This window comes from Akebia trifoliata, chromosome 2, assembly GCF_017979445.1.
Source record: "Akebia trifoliata isolate Shusen 1 chromosome 2, ASM1797944v1, whole genome shotgun sequence".
NCBI lineage: Eukaryota > Viridiplantae > Streptophyta > Magnoliopsida > Ranunculales > Lardizabalaceae > Akebia > Akebia trifoliata.
This window is the reverse complement of record NC_141376.1, coordinates 2,708,413-2,729,097: the sequence shown is the minus strand read 5'-3', so window position 1 is coordinate 2,729,097 and position 20,685 is coordinate 2,708,413. Positions and strand designations below refer to the sequence as shown.

Genomic DNA, 20,685 nt, shown 5'->3' with positions numbered 1-20,685 from the left:
CTCTGGTCCAACAAAATTTTGATGGAGAGAAGAGATCATTTGGAAAATAATAGAATAGAAAGTAATTTGTTCTATTTTCTCACTTTCCCTCCAAATCTCTCTCGGATTTGGGAGAGAGAGAGAGAGATTAACAATTTTCTCTCCATCAACTCTCCTCTCCTTATTTAACTTCCCAAACAAGAGAAACGGAGTTAAAATTTCTCTTCTCCATTTGCAAACATAGTGTTTGTTTCCATATAGAGCCTTGAACATTTGGCTCACTTCAAGGGCCTAGAAATTGAAAAAAAATAACACAGGTTGAGCTGCCATGTATGACAATTTAATTTAAGCATATTTTGATTTATTTCAAAGATTTGGAAAAATAAAAAGAAAAATGAAATGTTTAAGAAATTGCAAGAATTTCATTAGTCTATGAATTAATTGTTTAATGAGATGGTTTGAGCACTTTATCAGAAGGAATGTTTTAGTTGAAAGTCTTAAAATGTCAGAAAAAGATCAACCAACTAGATGTTAAAATCATATATGATTAACCAATCAAGCAGATATTTGTTTTTGTTGGGGATGAGATTGGCCAAAGTGAGTGGGCCTTTAGTGTGCTTAATGGCATTTTGGGGGTGATAAAGGAGGTTTTGTGTGTCGGAGGCCCATCGAGAATGGACTCTATTTTACCCTTAAAATCTTGGATTTGAAATTAGAATAATAGATAAGATCTCATTGATTCATTTAAAAAAAAAAAAAAAAAATAGATATCACATGCAGTTCTATGTACAGGGTTCGACATCATTCACATGGAATGATTATTCACCAGGCACGCGAGTAATGTCGAGAGGTACAAACTGACACGTGTACGTCAAACATATCTTATCGTTTCTCATTTCTAACTTTCGTCTCTACCAAACGAGAATAAAATCAAGCATATACCGCTCAAGCAATTTTTTCACTCAACCTTAACCAACTCGAGTCAAAATTTAACCATGGTAGGGACATCCACCGTCATTATTCAAGCCCTAGAATAATCCAGACCTAACACGTGTAAGATTTTCAACGGCCAAGATCCCACCAAGATAGTTATCACTAAGTTAAGACTACTATATAAAGAGCTTCAACACCAAAACCCTAGACTTATCAGTACACTTTTGTCGAATTTGCAGGTCAATTGGGAGAGAAAGAGAGAGAGAGAATGGGGAACCCTAAGGTTTTCTTCGACATGACGGTAGGTGGAGCTCCGGCAGGACGTATCGTGATGGAGCTCTTTGCAGATGTGGTGCCTCGTACCGCCGAGAACTTCCGAGCTCTCTGCACCGGAGAGAAGGGCAAAGGACGGTCCGGAAAACCTTTACACTACAAAGGATCGTCTTTCCACCGTGTGATCCCCAAGTTTATGTGTCAGGGAGGCGACTTCACGGCCGGAAATGGAACCGGTGGAGAGTCGATCTACGGTGCCAAGTTCGCCGATGAAAACTTCACCAAGAAGCACACCGGTCCCGGTGTTCTATCCATGGCGAACGCCGGTCCTGGAACAAACGGATCTCAGTTCTTCATCTGCACTGAGAAGACAGCGTGGCTGGACGGCAAACACGTTGTGTTTGGGCAAATCGTTGAAGGAATGGAAGTCGTGAGGGCGATCGAGAAGGTTGGATCTCAAAGTGGAGCGACCTCCAAACCTGTTGTCATTGCTGACTGTGGCCAGCTCTGTTGAAGAGGATCTCTATGAGCTTTGTCGTCGTCGTTTGTCTTATTAATAGATTAGGGTTGTGTTTCGTCTCTGTTTCCATAAATCTTTCTTTAAAGACTTAAAAGTGGTGGTGTCATGTCCGTGTCTTACTGTCTTTGCAGTGTTTGAAAAAACTACCTTTAAATAATTTAGTCTTCATTGCTTTTGCTTAGTAAATGCTTTTAGATTTACTTGCATTTCCTTATTTCGATCTTCTATCTTACTTCATGTTGATTTAATTTTTGTTTCACCGTACAATTCTAATGAAGATCGGTGGATCATAAACCTCAGATCTAGAAGAAAAAAAAATATGACACAAATTTGTATGTCTTGATCTGTTGTTCTAACAGATCTTGATTTCAATTAGAAACTGTCGATTCAAATTAGATCTGGAATTGTCCTCGTTTTAGTACTGTAGGATGGTCATCAAGATCGGACTGTCAACACTTCTCCGGTGCTTCGGTAGATCTGGATCAAACATACATCGTGGAGAAACCGAATCCAACAAAGTCGTCTTTTAGTTTAAGGCGATTTTCTTTATATCATGATGTCGACTATTACTTTATCTTTAACTAAAATAAAATAAAAGTGAAAAGAAAAGGAAAGAAGATCGTGGCGCCTCATCCGTCGATTGATATGACTGACTTTGGCTTATCCTATAATTTATTGTAAGTAGGCATATTTGGAGTGGGGCTGGGGTGGCCTACATTGGTGGAATTTGTACATCCATGTTTTACAAGTGAAATGAACATGAAATGTCATTCATAATTTGGAGTTTTGTTTGAAGAAATAAATATCCATTATATTGAATTTTTTTCCCAAACGACTTTTCCTCAGTCCATCCCTTTTCAGGACCAAAGCTATCGTTTGCGAATTATCTTGAGTATGTTTTTGCGGACGAACCATTTTTCCGTAGCCGTTGTTCTGCTCTCCAACTCCACATAACATAAAATTGCGAGAAAAAAAAAAAAAACCTGTCCTCTTGTACTCTTTAAATTAGATTTGAAAACAAAATAAAGTATTTGAAAACGAAATAAGCCTTCTTTTTTGTGATCAAATCAAGTATTTGAAAATTGATGGCCATTAAACTCTTCAATTTAAACATTCTAAATTGTTGTAATTAAGATATACCCAAAGAATAACCACAAAGAATGGGCTACAGATCCCATAATGTCTTCGTCTTCATTGTATCTATTTATATATTTAACCAATGTCATTGTACCTTTTATGGTTTATGGGCCAAGGTGTCTGGACCTTTAAGAACACTAGACTAATCTTTGGGGCACATGTAGTCTCTAATCCTAGACTCCCACATGGAGTGGGTAATTTTAGGGATAAATCCTTGAGAGGGTGGGTATTCAGATTCTTGGTCATTTCAATGCCATTGTTATTACCATGTCATGATTTCCAATCTTTGTATTTTGTTTCTTTCATGGATGAGATTGAATTGTCTCAACGAGTCATCTCAATCAAAAAAGAATCATATCTTCTACCTCTAACCTAAAACCCTTGATTTTTGACATTTTTCAACCTCTTTGCGGAAGTGTTTAATCCTCGTCTTCAATCTTGAGATTCTATCTACTTCGAGTCTTTAACCTTGAAACCTCAAAGCAAAATGAGTTTCCTAGAAATACAAAACTATGGAATGGGTAGAAAATTTTAGGATTTTCTAAGGAAGAGAGCTAAGGCAAGATAGAAAACAATGGAATGAAGATAAGGTTGAATAGATTAAAAATAATTTTAATAGAAGTCTAAGAGTTTTAAGATCCCTGATTTTGAGAAGAAATATCAAATGGAATTTTTGGAGAAGTATAAATAAAATTTTGAGTAGAAATATCTAGGTTTTCTTGCAGATGGTTATTAATAGTTAGTTGTAAATGACGACTTAAAGATAAGATTCAATAGGTGTTAAAGAGCCTGAAGATGATTCATTTTGGGAAGAAAAACCAAGGGTTTTTTGGCTAGAAGTTGAAGACGAGAGCATTTGGGTCTCATCAAATATACACCAAAATGGCAGGGTATAATTTTTTTTTTTTTTAACATTTGAGTTCGTTTTTTAAAATCCAAGATATGTGGAATCTTTATAGAAATATCTAGCAAACGAATCATTGTGAAGTATATATCATGTTAAAAATCCATTTCGTTGCAAACGAGACTGAGATCATGCAGTCTTTGACGATATTTAAAATCATGGAGGATGTCTAAGTTGATTTTTCTACCCAAAAGTCTATCTCAAACTTCTCCAAAAAACCTATTGTTCTTAAGATTTCAAAGTTGAAGTCTAATCGAAGATGAGTATAATTTTTTTCTTCTCTTTTTATCCAAAAGATAGAAGATGATGGATGTTTGTCATTTCCAGTAATCTCTCAAAAAAGAATGAGGTGGATATAGCATTAGTTTAAAGATAGAGGAGGTATCTCAAATGTTCATCAAAATTCAAAGTGGCATGTCTAATTCAATCTAAATCACCAAATCTTAGAAGTGTTATGTGATCTGTAGAGATCGATTTTGTGATAAATCGATATTAATCATGATTTCATCATTAAACTCATAAAATAATAGAAAAAATAGTGAAAACAATGATTTTTATTTAATGACCTCTTCAACTCGATCTCTACCCTTCCTTCTCCCCATTTTTCTCCTTTCCTTTTTTACAATGGCCTATGACCTTTTAAGTAGAGAAATCTTAAAAATAAATAATAATCTTAATTAATCTTATTATCTTTTATCTAAATTAATAATTATTTAAAAGAAAAAAATTCAATTTTTTTTTAATAAAATAAAAATCATCTTCAAACGATGTCACATACCCTGCCTCCTCTCCATTCCGGTAAAAGATGATTTTATCGCTCCCCATCATCCATATCCAACCCATTCATGTGAGTTTAAAATTAAATTCAAGTTTACATTGATGGTCCAATCAGTCATTGTGACTATAAGAAAAGCCGTTCGGCTCGCGGCTCGAGCTCAGTTACATCTACCCTTCGCTATACTCAACTTGAAAGCGCTGGAAGGGAGTCACAAGCCTTAGGTCTTCTACCAATTACAAGTGGACGGTTGTGATTAAAGATTTGACTTTTATTTAATTCTTATCTAACTTTCGTATGACCAATCTCATAGTGGGTCCCACTCCCCAGTCCTCTTCATGTGCCGCGTGGTGCGGTGGTAGTGGTACACCTCATTAATCATAATTACTGAAGGGGTTGATTAGTAATTTTCAATTAGCATCTGTGGTTATCGCTGGAATGCCATAACGAAGCTTTTGAGCCAGCAGTGTTTCTCCCATACTTCGCTGCCATTCGGTACATCGCTGAATTTCCAATTATATCCCTCAATCATGCCAAAATATCAAACATGTTCCACGACAACCCGCGTGTATTACGCGACAAATAGTTTCAGTTTCTCGATGTTCTAAACTCTCGTGATATCAGGTTCTTTGGACTTTGGGAAAACCCAGTATCGACGACAGTGCAGAAATCGCATGTAATTTAATTTGGTACTCACGATGTACGAAATCAAAATTTTCGCGCTACAGAAGCCAAAATCTCCCGACAAGAATAGGACCCGTGTCCTCTACGCCACAGAGTTTTGGATCTCTAATCTATTTCTTACTTCGTAGAAAAAATGGTCTTGTAGAAGACTATCGTCTTGGTCTATCTGGATCGTCGTTTCTGGAGGGAATTCGAGCCCTAGAATTCGAATTTGTTGGCGGGAATTCGAATTGTTCTTTAATTTTATCTGTTTTTCTCGAGAGATTTGAATTTCTAAGAGAAAGCATTACAGCATAATCCGCGCAGAAGATCGAAAGAGAGATGTCGGTTTCGGATAATACGAGAGGATTAATTCTCGCAGTCCTTTCGAGTTGTTTTATCGGTGCGAGCTTCATCTTGAAAAAGATAGGACTTAAGCGAGCTGGTGCTTCTGGCACTCGTGCAGGTAAGAGAAATGTTTCTAATTTTCTTTTTGTAGGTTGTAGATCTGGAGACGAAGATGTGTTAGATCTAGATCGAATTATTGATTTAGTTGTTTAATGTTCAATCCAATTTCGTCGATTGAATCACTTCTGTTGATTAGAAAGAGTTAATGGTAGAGATTCTTGAATTTTTTGCAACTTGAAACGTTTTAATGTGTAGTTATTTGAAGGTTGGATTAAGAGAAAGATAGAATTGTTACTGAGAAAGATAAAAATCAAAGTAGAAATTAGGTGGAATTTTACTTTAGGAATTACATATGATGCCCTTCACCTCAATGGTTGTAGCAGTAAACGCTAAAATAACACCAATTATAAACCAGTATAGTAATAATCTCAGGTTTGACGGCCAAGAATTCTTCAACCACACATTATTGAGATTTGAAATTCAGACTCAGAATGTATTTAGTTTCTTCTTTATTGTTTACAAGCTGCCTTTTGAGGTTCTTGAATGGAGATTTGCTGTTTAAGAAAAACGTTACTAAGCGATGAACCAATGGCATAATGCCAGTGTATTGAAAAAAAAAAAGAGTTATTGACTAGTTGAGATAAAATTTTGGGAATACGGGGGTTAAATGGTTAAGAGATTCGATTTCGCTATATTGTATATGTGCCATCGTGCTATTGGTTCACCAGCTTAGCACAGATTTTTGTTAACAGCAAATTCATACTCCATGAGGGAGGAGCTTTGGTGAATAATACCATGTCATGTTCCAATATTTTGCTTCCAACTTTTATTTACATATTAATTTATTATCTATTCTAATTATATTCTTTATGTATTTCATTAATTAACATGAGTTAAAATATTTTTAAAATATCTCTCTCAACATATGTACCAAACTGTATGAACTTCGGTGTATTGGTACATGGGGTTAGTGTGTTTGACACTTCATATCTGTGTCAAAACCCAGGTATGTGTCCATTTGTATGTTGTATAGGTCCAAAGTTATAAATACAATCCTAATAAATAGTAGAAAAATCTACGGTGAGCACTAAGCACACATACATTGATGTGTGACTTATGATGTAACTGAGGAGGACCTGAATTTATTAATCAGAAAAGGCCCCTAGCACTAGCAAATGGTACCATGAGCTTCTGTAGAGGACCCTCTGTAGAGTCATTGAAACTTGACAAGGATTTAAGTTCTATAACATTTGTGTTTGCTTCATATTTACCCGAGGCTTTGCTTGCTGAAATTCAGCAACTTCTGTGTTATTTCTGAAGTGTATTAGTTTTTTGTACTGTAGGAGTTGGTGGTTACACTTATTTATTAGAGCCACTTTGGTGGGCAGGGATGATAACAAGTAAGCTCTAAAAACCATTGAAAGTTATTTACATTGTTGTTTTCCTTTTAATATTTTCTCGTAAATATCTTAATATTTAATTTATAGTCGTAGTCATATGGGCTATGTGGATATTTTGATCTGAAGTTTCCTTACAAACAGTGATTGTGGGAGAGGCTGCAAACTTTGTGGCTTATGTTTTTGCTCCAGCCGTTCTGGTGACTCCTCTTGGTGCATTGAGTATAATTGTCAGGTAAGGAAGCTGAAGTTTCTGAGGTACATTACTTCATCTCATAAGGAAACTGATGTCATGACCTAAGGCCTAGAGTCATTGTGTATTCAATGTACTCACATGGTCACACCCCCCCCCCCCCCCCCCACCAATATATATATATATATATATATATATGATTAGACAACACTATTTTGGGTTCATGAATCACATGCATTTTTGCCACTATAACCTGCCTTTTTGTGGACCTACACACTAAGAATCAGCCTGAGTTGTGATTTATAGTTTGATTTGAGAATTTTCATCATGGTCTTGACACCCAATGTTTTTCACCCACGGACCTGCCCATGATGAGAAATGCTCAAATCTAACTGCTGAAAATCATTAATCGGGGTTATGCCTGGTGTTGGTCTACCAAGGTATGGTCCAGCTATTCATATAGTCAGTGTGCCAGAAAGAAAGTAGGACGTGGCATGTTTGGGATAAGGTGGGATGTTAATGACCGTTGGTTCATTATATCATTCTCCATCTTATAATTATTGATAAGAAGATTTAAATAGTTTCTACAACTTACTTTTTTTTTTTTTGATGAATCCGAGTAGTGCCGTCTTAGCACACTACATGCTGAAGGAACGACTGCAAAAACTAGGTGTTCTGGGATGTGTGTCCTGCATTGTAGGTTCGGTAGTGATTGTAATCCACGCACCTCAGGAGCGTACACCAAATTCTGTTGAAGAAGTTTGGATTCTTGCAACTCAACCAGGTATTATTGGATTAAACCCTTCTTTTATATTTAATCATATTTTTTAAGATAAAACCACTGTTCTTAATTCTGATATATTACTTGTTTTGCATGTATTCCCTGTCTACAGAATTTTTATTTTATGCAGCAGCTACATTATCTATAGTATTAGCTCTTATGCTGCACTTTGAACCTCGCTATGGGCAGACAAACGTCCTTGTTTACTTAGGCATCTGTTCTTTGATGGGGTCACTGACGGTAAAGTATTTCTCCTTAGTTAGCCTGCTTTATTGGAATCTTATGACTTTGCATAACATCATTGTTTTTGCTAGCCCTTTTAGATGTGTGGGTTGTAGTAGAACTTTCTTGTGTTGATGTGCAGGTTGTAAGCATTAAAGCCATTGGAATTGCAATAAAGCTTACATTAGAGGGAATAAGTCAGCTTGCTTATCCTCAGACATGGTTTTTTGTGACATTTGCAGTCATCTTTGTCATCACACAATTGAATTACCTGAATAAGGTTTGTACAATGTTAATTTTTGTTGGAAGTGTTTGCAAGTTGGTGTCTACAGTTGATTTCCTAGAAGAAAAACGTTTCTTTCCATTATTTGTTGGAAATGTTAATTTTTGTTGGAAGTGTTTGCAAGTTGGTGTCTACGGTTTGTCATCTCTAGACTGATTAAGTGGAATGCCTCTTAGTCCACTTATATCGCATCAAAGGATTCTTTATTTACAAAAATGTTTTGTTTAACTAGGATTTTGAGTTCTTTAGATCATTTCATAACATGTATGCTTCTAACTGATTGTGCTGGTTCATATCACCTAAAACCGCAGCAAAGTCTGATATTTCTGAAGAATAACACCACTTATAGAGCTAGATCTGTATTGATTATCTCCTGAGCTTCTTGTAACTTTGGAAATGAAGTAACCTATTGTTCAATGGCTATTTAGTTTTCCTAAAATAGGCTACTTCATTTCCAAAGTTACAATTTGTTCCTTTCTGCTGGTGGAGTTTTCATCTTTGTCTACTACAGCACCTTGGGGACAGGGCTTCAGATTTCCCGTATTTTGAATGCCACCTGTGATTGAATTCAATTGAAACTTTGTTCTATGCACCTCTGAGAACTTGGATGTTTGTCTAAATATTTTGACTCACACAGAAAATCATTGGGAGGTCAAATGAGTCACCTCATCCTATGCTCTTTCACATTTTGTCTCTTTAATTTAAATGATTTCTAAACCGTAATATGGCTTTGCCTCCAAATCGATGGATATACTATTCCACCTTTGCAAACAGTTGAACTGTGCATCTGAGTGGGGCATAACTATTCACTCCTACTTTCTTTTGAAGGTAGTACAACACTTTTCTAAGTAGTTTTTGTTTTTAAAAGGAAGAGTGGTTCGTGTAGTTCTTCATGTAGAAAACAACTACAACAAATTCTCTGCTGATCACATTCCTATTTCAGGCATTGGATACCTTCAACACAGCAATTGTTTCTCCAATTTATTACGTAATGTTCACAACCCTGACAATCATTGCAAGCGCAATCATGTTTAAGGTAAATTTCATATTTGTATCAGCTATAAATTGTGCTTTTAAAAAAAAAATCCGTAATAAATATTTCTCCCTTTATATTGAAAGAAAATTTGTGCTTAAATCTTGTGGTTATGTCCTATATGATGCAGGATTGGTCTGAACAGAATGTGAGCAGTATAGCTTCCGAAATATGTGGATTCATAACAGTGCTTTCTGGGACAATAATACTGCACTCCACTAGAGAACAGGAAACATCTCCTTCAGCTGGTAATTCACGACTCAAACTATTACTGTTGAAGAGTGTCTTATCTGCTGTTTCTTTGAATTTTGGTTAAAATAATAAACAAGGTATCATTTGGTAGACCTTTGGACATTCTAAAAGAAGCATTTATGGGGACACAACCCACGTTTAGTGTTGGGACTCTTTATCTATGGGTTTCATAGGAGATCGTAATCGCAAATCTTTTCCATTTTTTAAAACAATCAAAAGTATGGTTAAAGATTAGTTTGACATTCTGGTAAAAGGGGTGGTTATGATCCTTATATCATGCCAACCTTTGACTTAGGAGATTTACTTAGGGTTATAGAAATGGTATGTACAACCCGTTTAATGCATATGCCTTCAAAATATTCCAGAATAATAAAAACTGCTGCTAAGGTAATGCAAATCAAATGGCTTGAAGTTGTGAAGTTGAATTGAATGTAATATTAATGGATAGTTGATGTGTTGACTTGGCATTTTATTTGTGTGAACTATCCAAATTATTTGAATGTTTGAGCTAATTTTGGTGTCATATTTTTCATCCACTGTTACTAAATCTTGTAATTGATTTGAGCTTCTGATGTATCTCTGTCGGTCAATGCAGGATCAATCTCATGGTATGTTAACGGGGAGCCAATAAAGCATGTCGAAGATGATCACTTTATCACATTACAAGGTTCAGAATACATTATTGAATAGTTAATTTTTCACGAGATGCTTTTATAGGCATGATAGATGGGCAAAAGGGGCTACACTGATATACCCAGTTAGGCTGACATGCTAAATGGTTTTGTGGAGAGGCGGGACTTGTTTGGTTACAGAGTTGGTTTAGAACAGCTTCATTGGGCCTTTATTCTTGACATGCTGTGGTGGGACACGGTCAAAGTTGGAAGATATTCTCCGTGTGTGGTTCCCAACTATGAAAGATATAATAAAATCCAGAAAATCTTTGTGGTAATTTCACAACAATACTGTATAGATATCCTTGTTTTTGTACAGATTTATGTTTGTGGGTTCGTCAATCAGATTTTGAGTTGACTTCCATGGTGTAGTGGAGTACATGCAACACTCCAATGTCCGACTAAATGGTGTCTTTTTCTAGCCTGGATGGGAGTGGGAGATCATGCGTAGCCTTGACTTTCCAGCTAGACAATAATAATATTAAAAATATGAAGAAGAAATAAAAGGGTGATTTAGGCAGTATTGATTCTGCCCAAAGAGAGATTATTAATACTTGAGATAGTCTATTGGAAAGGGATTTTTAAGGTGAAAAATGGCTGCCTGAACTCCAAACATAACCTTAATTTGTATTGACCTTGTTAGTAATTAATGCCAGTTTTTGCGGATTAGAGAAGTCTTCTTGGCTGCTTTGACTCCAGTCCAAAGACCAAAATAAAAAAATATATACCGTGGCCTCGATCAAGGTTCAAACAATTGGATCATCATCCGAGTTTTGTGTGCTGGATATGGCTCATCCAACGGTTTGGACCTTGAGATTAGGGCAGACAACATAGCCCTAATATGGACATTGAATATCCCTCATAATGGATAATTCTTTTAATAGGTCATTGGATATATTTTTCATGAACTCAGTAACACGAATTGTAATGTTTTTCAAATCCCATGGGTCCTGCATCATCATCATACTTAACGATCAAGTCAGAAATATCCCTTTGTTTCCATTATTTTAAAACTCGATTTTGCATCTCATCTCGACAAGATACTAAGTTGTGTCAGACAAGTTTTTCGATAGGTTTGAGACGTCTCCTTCAAAATTGAGGCGAATGAATGTGGGGTCTTAAATCTCGTCCGAAAAATTGATTTGTCCATCGTCGATGCTTGATACCGAGACAATTTGGGTGAAACATCTTGGTCGAGTTTTGAAATCATGTTCGTTTCTCAGACTTTTTGTAGAGGTCGATTTTGTGATAAATTGACCTTAATCACAATCCCATCATTCAAAAGAATAGAAAAATAAAAGAATATGAAATTTTTACTTGATTCGACAAACATGCTATGTACACGAATTCGGGAAGTCATTCCACTATACTCAGAATTTATTGTATGATTTCTCTCCCTCGATCTTCCCCCTTCCTCCTTTCTTACAAAATATATTTTAAGTTTTTAAATAAATAAAAATCATAAAAAGAATATTAATCATAGTTAAATTATAATTAACAATTTTACCCTTTATCCAAATTAATAATTACCTAAAATGAGAAGAATCCTCTTAAATTAGGATTCTTTCTTAAAAAATAGAATTATCTTCAAATAATGTTATGTGTCTATCTTAAAAAATGCGTTAATGATGCGAATGAACGATCTAGATGAGAGGATTTTATCCCTCCATAGTTTTCTAAAAAACTATTTTTTGTCAAGAAGTATCATCCTTCAATCGAAGGATTTTCGGTATACATACCAACTCTTGTGGTGGAAGAATGTAGAAAACATCCTCTCTATTTTTTTGTGAAAAAAAATAAATCTAGAAAGAAGTTGAATTTAACTTGATAATAATAATTCTATAGTTAAATATAATGTCAACCGTCTAATTTGACTTTTTTTTAGTACTTTCATACTTATTCAAAATAGTAAAAAATAAATAGAAAAAAAATTAAAAATCAAGAAATTTACTATAAAAAAAAACCGTAAATAACCGAGAATAAAATGTTTCTAATTGTAAAATTAACTAGTTTCAAATTGGAAATAAAATTTGATCCTCAGAGCCATTAGAAATGAATCTTGTTGGGTTTTTGTCAGCTTCCAAATTAGTAATATTATAATGGAGTGAGTGGTGCATCAATAAGCTTTTGGATCTAAGGGTCCATCAGAAGTAGCATAATCCAATACAAGCCCAACTAATTTTGGGATCGGCCCATTGGACTTGTTTCTACAAGCCCAAGTTTACCTTCTCTATTGGAACGCTGTATTTTGCTGACTAAAATATATTTATACCAAGATCGACGGTGTTGATCATCCCCACAAGAACAAAACCTGGAGCTTTTCTCGCTAATACTGCTTGTGGGGTCCACACATTCTGTTTCCCAAGGCAACAATAAATGGTAGTTTGCTACACACTAGGTGTGACTAGAAAGCGAGATGGTTCGTTGTATTTCTTCCACTATTGGGACTCGGTTACAATTTAATTTAGTAACTTCCGTTATACACAATAGTTCCTAAATCGGTAAGGATTATCCGAATACACCGTTGATCTTTCTAAAACACTAATCTCAACGATTGCTTAAAAGGTACGCAAATACCCTAACATCCCCACCTTATAAATATCTCCCCAACCGTCCACTTTGGAACAAAAATCGATCGAGAGCAAGAAAACATCATCCAGAGAGAGAGAGAGAGATAATGGCGACCACTGCATCTGTTTGGGCGAAACCAGGGGCATGGGCTCTCGATTCTGAAGAACAAGAAGCAGAGCTCATGAAACAAGAGAAAGAGAGACAGAACGGTCACTTAGATTACGAGACAACGAATCATCATCATCAACAACAACAACAGCCCCTCTCAGATTTCCCATCTCTTGCAGTAGCGGCTTCAACCAAATCCAAGAAGAAGAAACCACAAACCGTTTCAGTTTCCGAGTTCATCACTGGAAAACAAGTCACCTATGGTGCGGCAAAAGCGAGTCACACTCAGAACACCATTCAAGCCAAGGGTCTCACCCATGACGAGCTCCTTAGCCTTCCGACTGGACCGCGTATGCGCACCGAAGAAGAACTCAGTCGCTCTTCATCGCGTCTCGGTGGTGGATTCCAATCTTATGGTTCTGGTGATAATGGGCGTGGTCGGTATTCTAACAGCGACGATTCGTCGAACGGTGGTCGGTGGGGATCTTCTAGGGTTTCTGATGAGCCTCGTAGGAATGGAGGGTTTAATAGGGAATCTAATCGGGAATCTAATAGGGAATCTGGTCCTTCTAGGGCTGATGAGATTGATGATTGGGGTGCGGCGAAGAAATCCATGGCGCCTCCTGCGTTTGAGCGGAAAGAGAGGGGTGGGGGGTTTTTCGATTCGCAGTCTAGGGCTGATGAATCGGACAGTTGGGTTTCGAAGAAGAGTTTTGTTTCTTCGGAGCCTCGGAGATTTGGCGGTGGTGGTGGAGGGTTTGAGAATCTCAGAGAGAGGCGAGGAGGCTTCGAAGTGTTTCAGAAGGAGAGTTCTAATGGAGGCGGCGCGGATTCTGATTCTTGGGGCAAGAAGAGGGAAGAGGGGATTGGTAATGGAAGGCCGAGGATTGTGTTGCAACCGAGGACGATGCCTTTAAGTAATGGGGATCAGCAGCCCGGATCGGGATCTAGTACAACTAGAAGTAAGAGTTCGAACCCCTTTGGAGATGCACGGCCAAGGGAGGAAATTTTGGCAGAAAAAGGTCAGGATTGGAAGAAGATTGATGAACAGCTTGAATCAATTAAGATTAAGGAGATGAGTCCCGCTGCCATCGAAGGACCGGTGTTTGGGAAGAAGAGCTTCGGAGCTGGAATTGTTCGAACCAGTGTGCCCGAGGATCGAACAGAGAGGAATTGGAGGAAGGCGGATTCGGTTGACCTTCCAGTTGCAAGGTCTGTTATTCATTGATCTTTATTTCTAGGGAGAACAAATTATGATTCCTGATTTCTTTATTCTTGTTGGATACCTGAATTATTCAGTGGTTGATATTTGTAGAAGTTTTGAATCAATTTGTTGGCATTTTTTTGATTTTCTGACCAACTGCTAGCTTTTTTAATCTAAATTTATAACTCTCTATTTCTACTAATTGGTAGCTTGGTTGCCACATTGAACTCATAATTTTACTATAAGCTTGTACTGTTGTTTGGTCTAGGTAGATGGGATGGTTGATTTACATCCATCATTCTCATGAAGCCTATGAATTATGATTAAGTAATCCTGTTATGTTAGGAAATTGAGTAGATTTCTGTAATTATGTTGTAGAAGAAAGAAAATTTTATTTTTTATTGTAATTGAGTGCAAGTCCTCTTACATACCCTTTGTACTTCTGACAACTGGCTTAACGAAATGATGACTACTAACAGTTCCTTTAAAAGAAAGATGGTGTGATTCTCATTGGGGTTTCAATGGTATATCATTGTTCTTTGTTAAACTTGTTGTAATTGACATTAGATGAATGCGGAGATTATTAACAAATAGGCAACTCACTTGACTGTTTGACATTTCAGATTAATAATTAATTGATATGTGCGGACTCTCGTTTAAGTTTTCATAGTTTTGCTCAAGTGAAACAATAATCATATGAAGATGTCTGCCCCTACATCATAAAGGGAAAACTTTTTTTCCCTTCAGTTTACTTGCTACACTTATGCTCCATGATTCTTTATTATTGACTCAAATTATCATGTAGGGGATGCTTTGAAAATCCACTAGATCAAATTTAGAATATCTCATTTTGGAAATCCTCGAGATTGCATGACTTCAATTAGTTGTAAACGTATCTTAATTGTCCAATGGCCTCTTTGAAAATCTCAATCATGACTAGGAATTGTCTGATTATATTGTTTTAGGTAGCTTTTATGGCACATAATGCCGTAATTACTCCAACTTCCAAGTTGTTTACCTTTTTTTTGTCTTCATTGTCTACCATAGTTCACATATAGTGAGTAACACGAAGTTCCATGTGTGGATAAAAATTAAAACTGAAGTGTAGAACAACTGTCGGCTCTTCTTTTTTTCTTGTAAAGGTTTACTTTCTTGTCCCCTCTCATTAATTCCTAGATATGGGCAAACCAATGAAGTATCATAGGAATAATATTTCTCCAGGAACCCTTTCTGTTGTTTCTGTTAGGGACTGTTTTATCTGCTTTCCTTGTTCCCCTACTGAGAATATCTGAGAGCAATCAAATCGATTTGCAAGTATGTTGGTTAATAGGCTGCTAGAGGGTAAAATACTCTTGAGGAGTTATGCTGGTAGTTGAGTCCATTATCATGGTATCCCAAAATTTTGGGGTAGCTGAATGGATCTATGTACCTCTAATCAATTCTGGGGTCTCAGATGGTGTCCCAAGTTGAATGGGATTCTTTCTTTTTCTTTTTCAAAACATAAGCTGAATGGAGTTTTGTTAATATTTGGTTTTTGTACGGTTAGATCAGATAAAAGAAAAGTTAAACAAAGTGACACCATATGTTTGTCTTTTAGGCATGTGAAACAGTTAAAGGATGCTGTTGTATGAAGAATTTATTAATGCTGAATTATGAACTTCAAAAATCTTGGTCCAAACATTGTAGGTTGGAAAATTTCGATTAGTATTAATAGTTGTGTCTGATGCTACCCACAGCTATGGCCCAAAATCATGACTGAATTTGGCAATTTTATTTTTTAGGAAGTAGGTTCTAGAAAGGAAAGTTTTCCTAAGCTTTCATACATGGTTTTAATTAAAATATGAGGATACAAATTATTACTATTCAAGTAAAGGTTAAACCATCGTAATTGAAATTTCACTTCTCAAATATCAATATTTTGATTTGAAGCAAATTCCCTCTAGAGGAGTATAGATTACCTCATATTTTAGTTAAAAGCACCTTAGGAAAATTTTCCTTTCTAAGACACTTTTCCTAAAAACGAAATTTATACTCTTTTAGAGAAGTTTCGTCTTAGGAAAAAATTTCCCTTGAAATTTTTTCCAAGCTTTAACTGAGAGCCTAACAAGTTATGAACAGCCCTGTAACTGCAGAAAACTGAACAGTTATGCACAATAGAGTACCCTGAATCTGGTGCAAGTATGCACTACATGATTAAAAAAGTATGTCTTTGTGAGGGTCAGTCGATTTAGCTTGTTTCAATTACAAATTAGTGAATTAATAGGAGCCATTTCAGCTTTTCTTAATCGTATACTCTTGTTACTCTGAGTAGAACCTCCTTCATGCTGATATTCGTGGTAGATGAAAATCTCTATCGTAACCCGTTTCATTGATTATCTCAAGATTTGTGATTCAACAGAACATCCTTTCTACTCTTTCTCTGGGGTTACTAGCAAGGTTCACTAATAATATATGCAAGTAGGCAGTTCTCTGATTTATGAGTGATGAAGTTGAAGATCTTTACTGTTTATTTTCTTTGGATACAAATCTGGGTGTTTTAAGGGCACTCTCATTTTATGAAATTGTTTCTTTGTTTATTTTGTATTTTCTTATCTAGCATTCTGGCTTAATGATGCAAGTTAATTCTACCATCTCTGGGTTTTTAGATTTTGACCGCTTTCTCAAACTAATATATTTGGTGTAGTGCTGAGAAAGCTAACGAGAACGGTGGTGAGGCTGAGAAAGCTGATGAGAATGGCAGTGGTGCTGAAAATTGAGAGAGGTGCATTCGGGAGATCCATTGTGGGAAGAGCTGCTTCTAATTTTATTTGTTGGATTATTAAGGTTATTTTTAAGTCTTTTTTTTTTTTTTTTTTTTGTACTTCTCTTCCTTTGTGGTGATGTTGTGGAACTATGGATGGTAACAGTTTTGGTAGTCTTTCCAGTAGTGTGTCCTTTTGTTAATGCCCAAAAGGCTTATTTGTATCAGATATCATCAACAAACTGAATATACTGTGATATTTTATTTTTTTTCTTTCTTGATTGAAGAGTGAGGAAGGATTTTGATTGTGTTAATTTTGTGACAAATAAACAAAATTCTGTTGATTATTAAAGAAAGATGCAAAAATTGTAGAACTTATTCATGTTTGATATTTTTTCTCCTCCTGATTTTTGGTTAAATATTGCTCTTGGTGTCTTAGTATTAATTGATGAAAATTTTGGTCTGTTCTTTGTCTTAAGAAACCCTGGTTTATGGATCTCTTGGGGATCACTGTTCACAAATTTATTGTGTCATCTGATATTTTTAATGAAAGAAAACACCTGAACATTAAAGTTATTTTCTGTTGGTCACACCTTCCTTGGATCACTTTTAATGAAATCTGTGTTTCAGCTTTCCCAGTATTACCTATTGTAGGCAAGGGAATGCCCCCTATCACTTGAATTATTTTCTAATAATAACAAGGTACGATTCTTGTTTTATGAAACGGAATTGGGTTAATTATTAATAAACAATATGTATGTTGAAATGATTGAACCTTTCTATGGAAAATCACTATAAAACAAAATGTGCATGTTCTAGAACAAAATAATTGGAGATATGATTCAAGATGGAATTTGAATGGTTAAAACATGATTCATATTCCAATTATTTCCAATGCCAACAACTAATTGTTGGTGCATCCTAGACGTGACAAAGTAGGTGTAACGCATGGAGAATGCTTCTCAATGTGACTCATTCAACAAGTGACATTTGTATCATGAGGTGCAGGATATGATGTTGGCACCTTATCCATTTTCTTATCTTCTACGTATGTGCACATATATGTATATATATATATATAACTAGAGGGCCAAGTAGTTGCAACCACCCGTTAATAATTGCATTCCATCACTTAAAATTTTTCCTCTCACACTCCATTTCAAAATTTAAAAAATATTGCACTCCTTTTTCATTTTTTTTATTCTTCTTCAACCTTGCCCATTTGTGTAGTATGGTTTGTATATAGGTTTCGCTAAATCCTTGAAATCACCATGTATATCCAGATTGATAAATTAAGGAAGGACTGTTGTTGACGATTTTACAGCGAGGCTTAAGAAATTCACTGGAATCCATGTCGACACTTCAGACTGATCAGAGATCATAGAATTCTAACTGATAGTATCCAAGCATAGTCTTTCCAATACCTTCGGTTGGCGCCAAAGAAAATACGAATAAAATCGATCACAAAAAAAAAAAAAATTGCATTAACAAACAAGAAGCCAGTGGAAGATGAATAAATCCTAAACCGTGTGATTTCTTTAATCAAGTGCAACTCGTTGGTTGAAGTCAAGGTTATTAAAAATATATATATTTTTTAAAAGTTGGAAAACGGTCTCTATAATTACCCGTGAAGATAAGAAATCAAGAGCTCCACAAGTTCAAAAATATTTTAGTATAAAACATCTTTCAAGCGTTATACATACAAACTTAATCGCGCACAACATACAATTCCTTTTTCATGGGCTTTGTGTTTCTACTCGAATTTCAATTTAGTTGTTGTCCATCTCTTTGCTTTACTTATCTTACCGTTAAGGGTGTAGCTTGGTTTGGTTTGGGTCGGTTTGATAATTAAATTGGAATCGAATGGACATAAATCAAAATCGAACCAAATTCCATTGAAATCAAACCAACCCAAACCGAACTAAAATCGGTTTAGTTCAACGGATTTCTAATATTCTATAAATTATAAGTAATATTTTTTAATGAAAAAATAAACATAAAATTTCATACACTAATCTATCCATAAAAAGTCATAAATTTATTCATAAAAATTACTAATATATGTCCTAACTTCTAAAATAATTCATAATAATTATTATATACATATATATTTATTTATTGGATAGGAGTTCGGTTCTATACAAGCTTAATCCAATAACCGAATCAAATTGATCGGTTCTCCATTTTCATAACCTGGAATCGAACCGTAACTTGTTCCAAACCGAACTAAACCAACCCAAAACTATCGGTTATCGGTTTAAACCAGACCAAGTTGCACCCCTACTTACCATCATATTTACCTTTTGTATTAAAAGATTAAGTTAACAAAATATTTTCTTTTTATAATTTAAAATTGAAAATATTTTAAAAGGTAATATAATTATTTTTTCCTAATTAATAAGGACAATCATGGTTTCACTTCGAGTGAATACTTGTATTAATATTTTCAATAATCTCATTCTATTGTTTTAATGTGATTCCTCACACCTTTGCTATGTCTAGGCGGCTAATATCATCATAGGTTACTAATCTAGAAAATTTTACGACCCCCAACTGACTAGAATCAAATAATTATTGATATTATTGTATGTTAATGTATTTTTTAATAAATATTTTTTTTGAAAATTTCTCAATGTGTAATGATTTTCTAACGCCCCCATCACATAACCATATGTCATTTGCCTCGGGATATGCATAATCATAAATCTTTTCTTGTGTATCCCGAGGCAAATGATCTACAATTTTGTGATGAAGGCGTGTGTCATATCATCGCAACTCTCGCTCAATTAGTTCCATGATTGCAGCAACATTTATGAATTTCAATAAGAGTATAGAAAAAAAAAAAAAAAAACCTAATAAGATGGATGGTGAGAGGTTACTCATGGAAGTTAGGCAATCAACATTTGTAGAGTTGGATTCCAATACTTGAATATGATGTTTGGAGAAGGATCAGTTCTCAAAAGCACCAGAGTAACCCATATTTGAGAGGGGTTTTTCAACGCCTTTTAAAGACAAATATTTTTGGTGCCATCAAAAGGTGATATTTAGCCATTTTTGGTAAAAGTTGAGCACAAATCGGGATTTTAAAACAAACGAATGACTTATAATGTGCTGTTAGTTTTATTAATTTATTGCAAAATAACCCATATTTGAGAGGGGGGTTTTTATGTCTTTTAAGACCTATTTATGGTGCCATTAAAAGCTGATAGTTAGCTATTTTTGTTAAAATTGGGTACATATGAGGTTGTTAAAACAAGCAAATTACTTATAATCTTCCGTCAGGTTTTATTTTTATTGCAAAATAGAAAATTGGCTAAAAGTTGTCCTATTCCCAACATACCCCTCCCCAACTTTTTTTTCCCCTTAGAATGATTTATCAGTAACCCTTTGCATTTTGGTGAATATTTCCCTACGTTTTCAAAATTGATGATATGCCCCCTCGACTAAAATCTTCAGATAGAATAATGAAAAACAACCTAATCCCTAATTTTCAACCTCCAACTAAAAATCCTTGATTTTTCTCCCCAAAATTTACTGTCTTCAAAATTTTCTATTCTTATGGTAATTTACTTTGAATCTACTCAATCTTATCTAATCTATTATTTTCAATTTCATCTCAACCCTTCGTAGAAAATCTT

General features: G+C 35.3%; 3 protein-coding genes across 3 annotated transcripts; all 3 read left to right on the top strand.

Annotated features, from left to right (window-relative positions):
* The first annotated feature begins 1,114 nt into the window (after positions 1 to 1,114).
* Positions 1,115 to 1,891, top strand: LOC147408773 (peptidyl-prolyl cis-trans isomerase 2-like). Its single transcript, XM_086421726.1, has one exon. The coding sequence runs from the start codon at positions 1,181 to 1,183 to the stop codon at positions 1,697 to 1,699; it is 519 nt and encodes a 172-aa protein (XP_086277852.1). The 5' UTR covers positions 1,115 to 1,180; the 3' UTR covers positions 1,700 to 1,891.
* Positions 1,892 to 5,294: 3,403 nt separating this feature from the next.
* Positions 5,295 to 10,786, top strand: LOC147408772 (putative magnesium transporter NIPA6). The gene is made up of 9 exons (XM_086421701.1): positions 5,295 to 5,650; positions 6,936 to 6,992; positions 7,134 to 7,224; positions 7,806 to 7,966; positions 8,076 to 8,203; positions 8,328 to 8,465; positions 9,412 to 9,504; positions 9,632 to 9,749; positions 10,349 to 10,786. The coding sequence occupies exons 1-9, from the start codon at positions 5,527 to 5,529 to the stop codon at positions 10,441 to 10,443; spliced, it is 1,005 nt and encodes a 334-aa protein (XP_086277827.1). The 5' UTR covers positions 5,295 to 5,526; the 3' UTR covers positions 10,444 to 10,786.
* Positions 10,787 to 13,036: 2,250 nt separating this feature from the next.
* LOC147408771 (glycine-rich protein) lies at positions 13,037 to 17,320 on the top strand. The gene is made up of 2 exons (XM_086421686.1): positions 13,037 to 14,315; positions 16,991 to 17,320. The coding sequence occupies exons 1-2, from the start codon at positions 13,102 to 13,104 to the stop codon at positions 17,061 to 17,063; spliced, it is 1,287 nt and encodes a 428-aa protein (XP_086277812.1). The 5' UTR covers positions 13,037 to 13,101; the 3' UTR covers positions 17,064 to 17,320.
* Positions 17,321 to 20,685: the final 3,365 nt, after the last annotated feature.

Coding starts and splice junctions, on each gene's coding strand:
- LOC147408773 (XM_086421726.1), top strand. CDS start 1,181: ATGGGGAACCCTAAGGTTTTCTTCGACATGACGGTAGGTGGAGCTCCG.
- LOC147408772 (XM_086421701.1), top strand. CDS start 5,527: ATGTCGGTTTCGGATAATACGAGAGGATTAATTCTCGCAGTCCTTTCG. Junction 6,993..7,133: donor GTGGGCAGGGATGATAACAA/GTAAGCTCTAAA, acceptor CCTTACAAACAG/TGATTGTGGGAGAGGCTGCA. Junction 7,967..8,075: donor GATTCTTGCAACTCAACCAG/GTATTATTGGAT, acceptor CCCTGTCTACAG/AATTTTTATTTTATGCAGCA.
- LOC147408771 (XM_086421686.1), top strand. CDS start 13,102: ATGGCGACCACTGCATCTGTTTGGGCGAAACCAGGGGCATGGGCTCTC. Junction 14,316..16,990: donor GTTGACCTTCCAGTTGCAAG/GTCTGTTATTCA, acceptor TATTTGGTGTAG/TGCTGAGAAAGCTAACGAGA.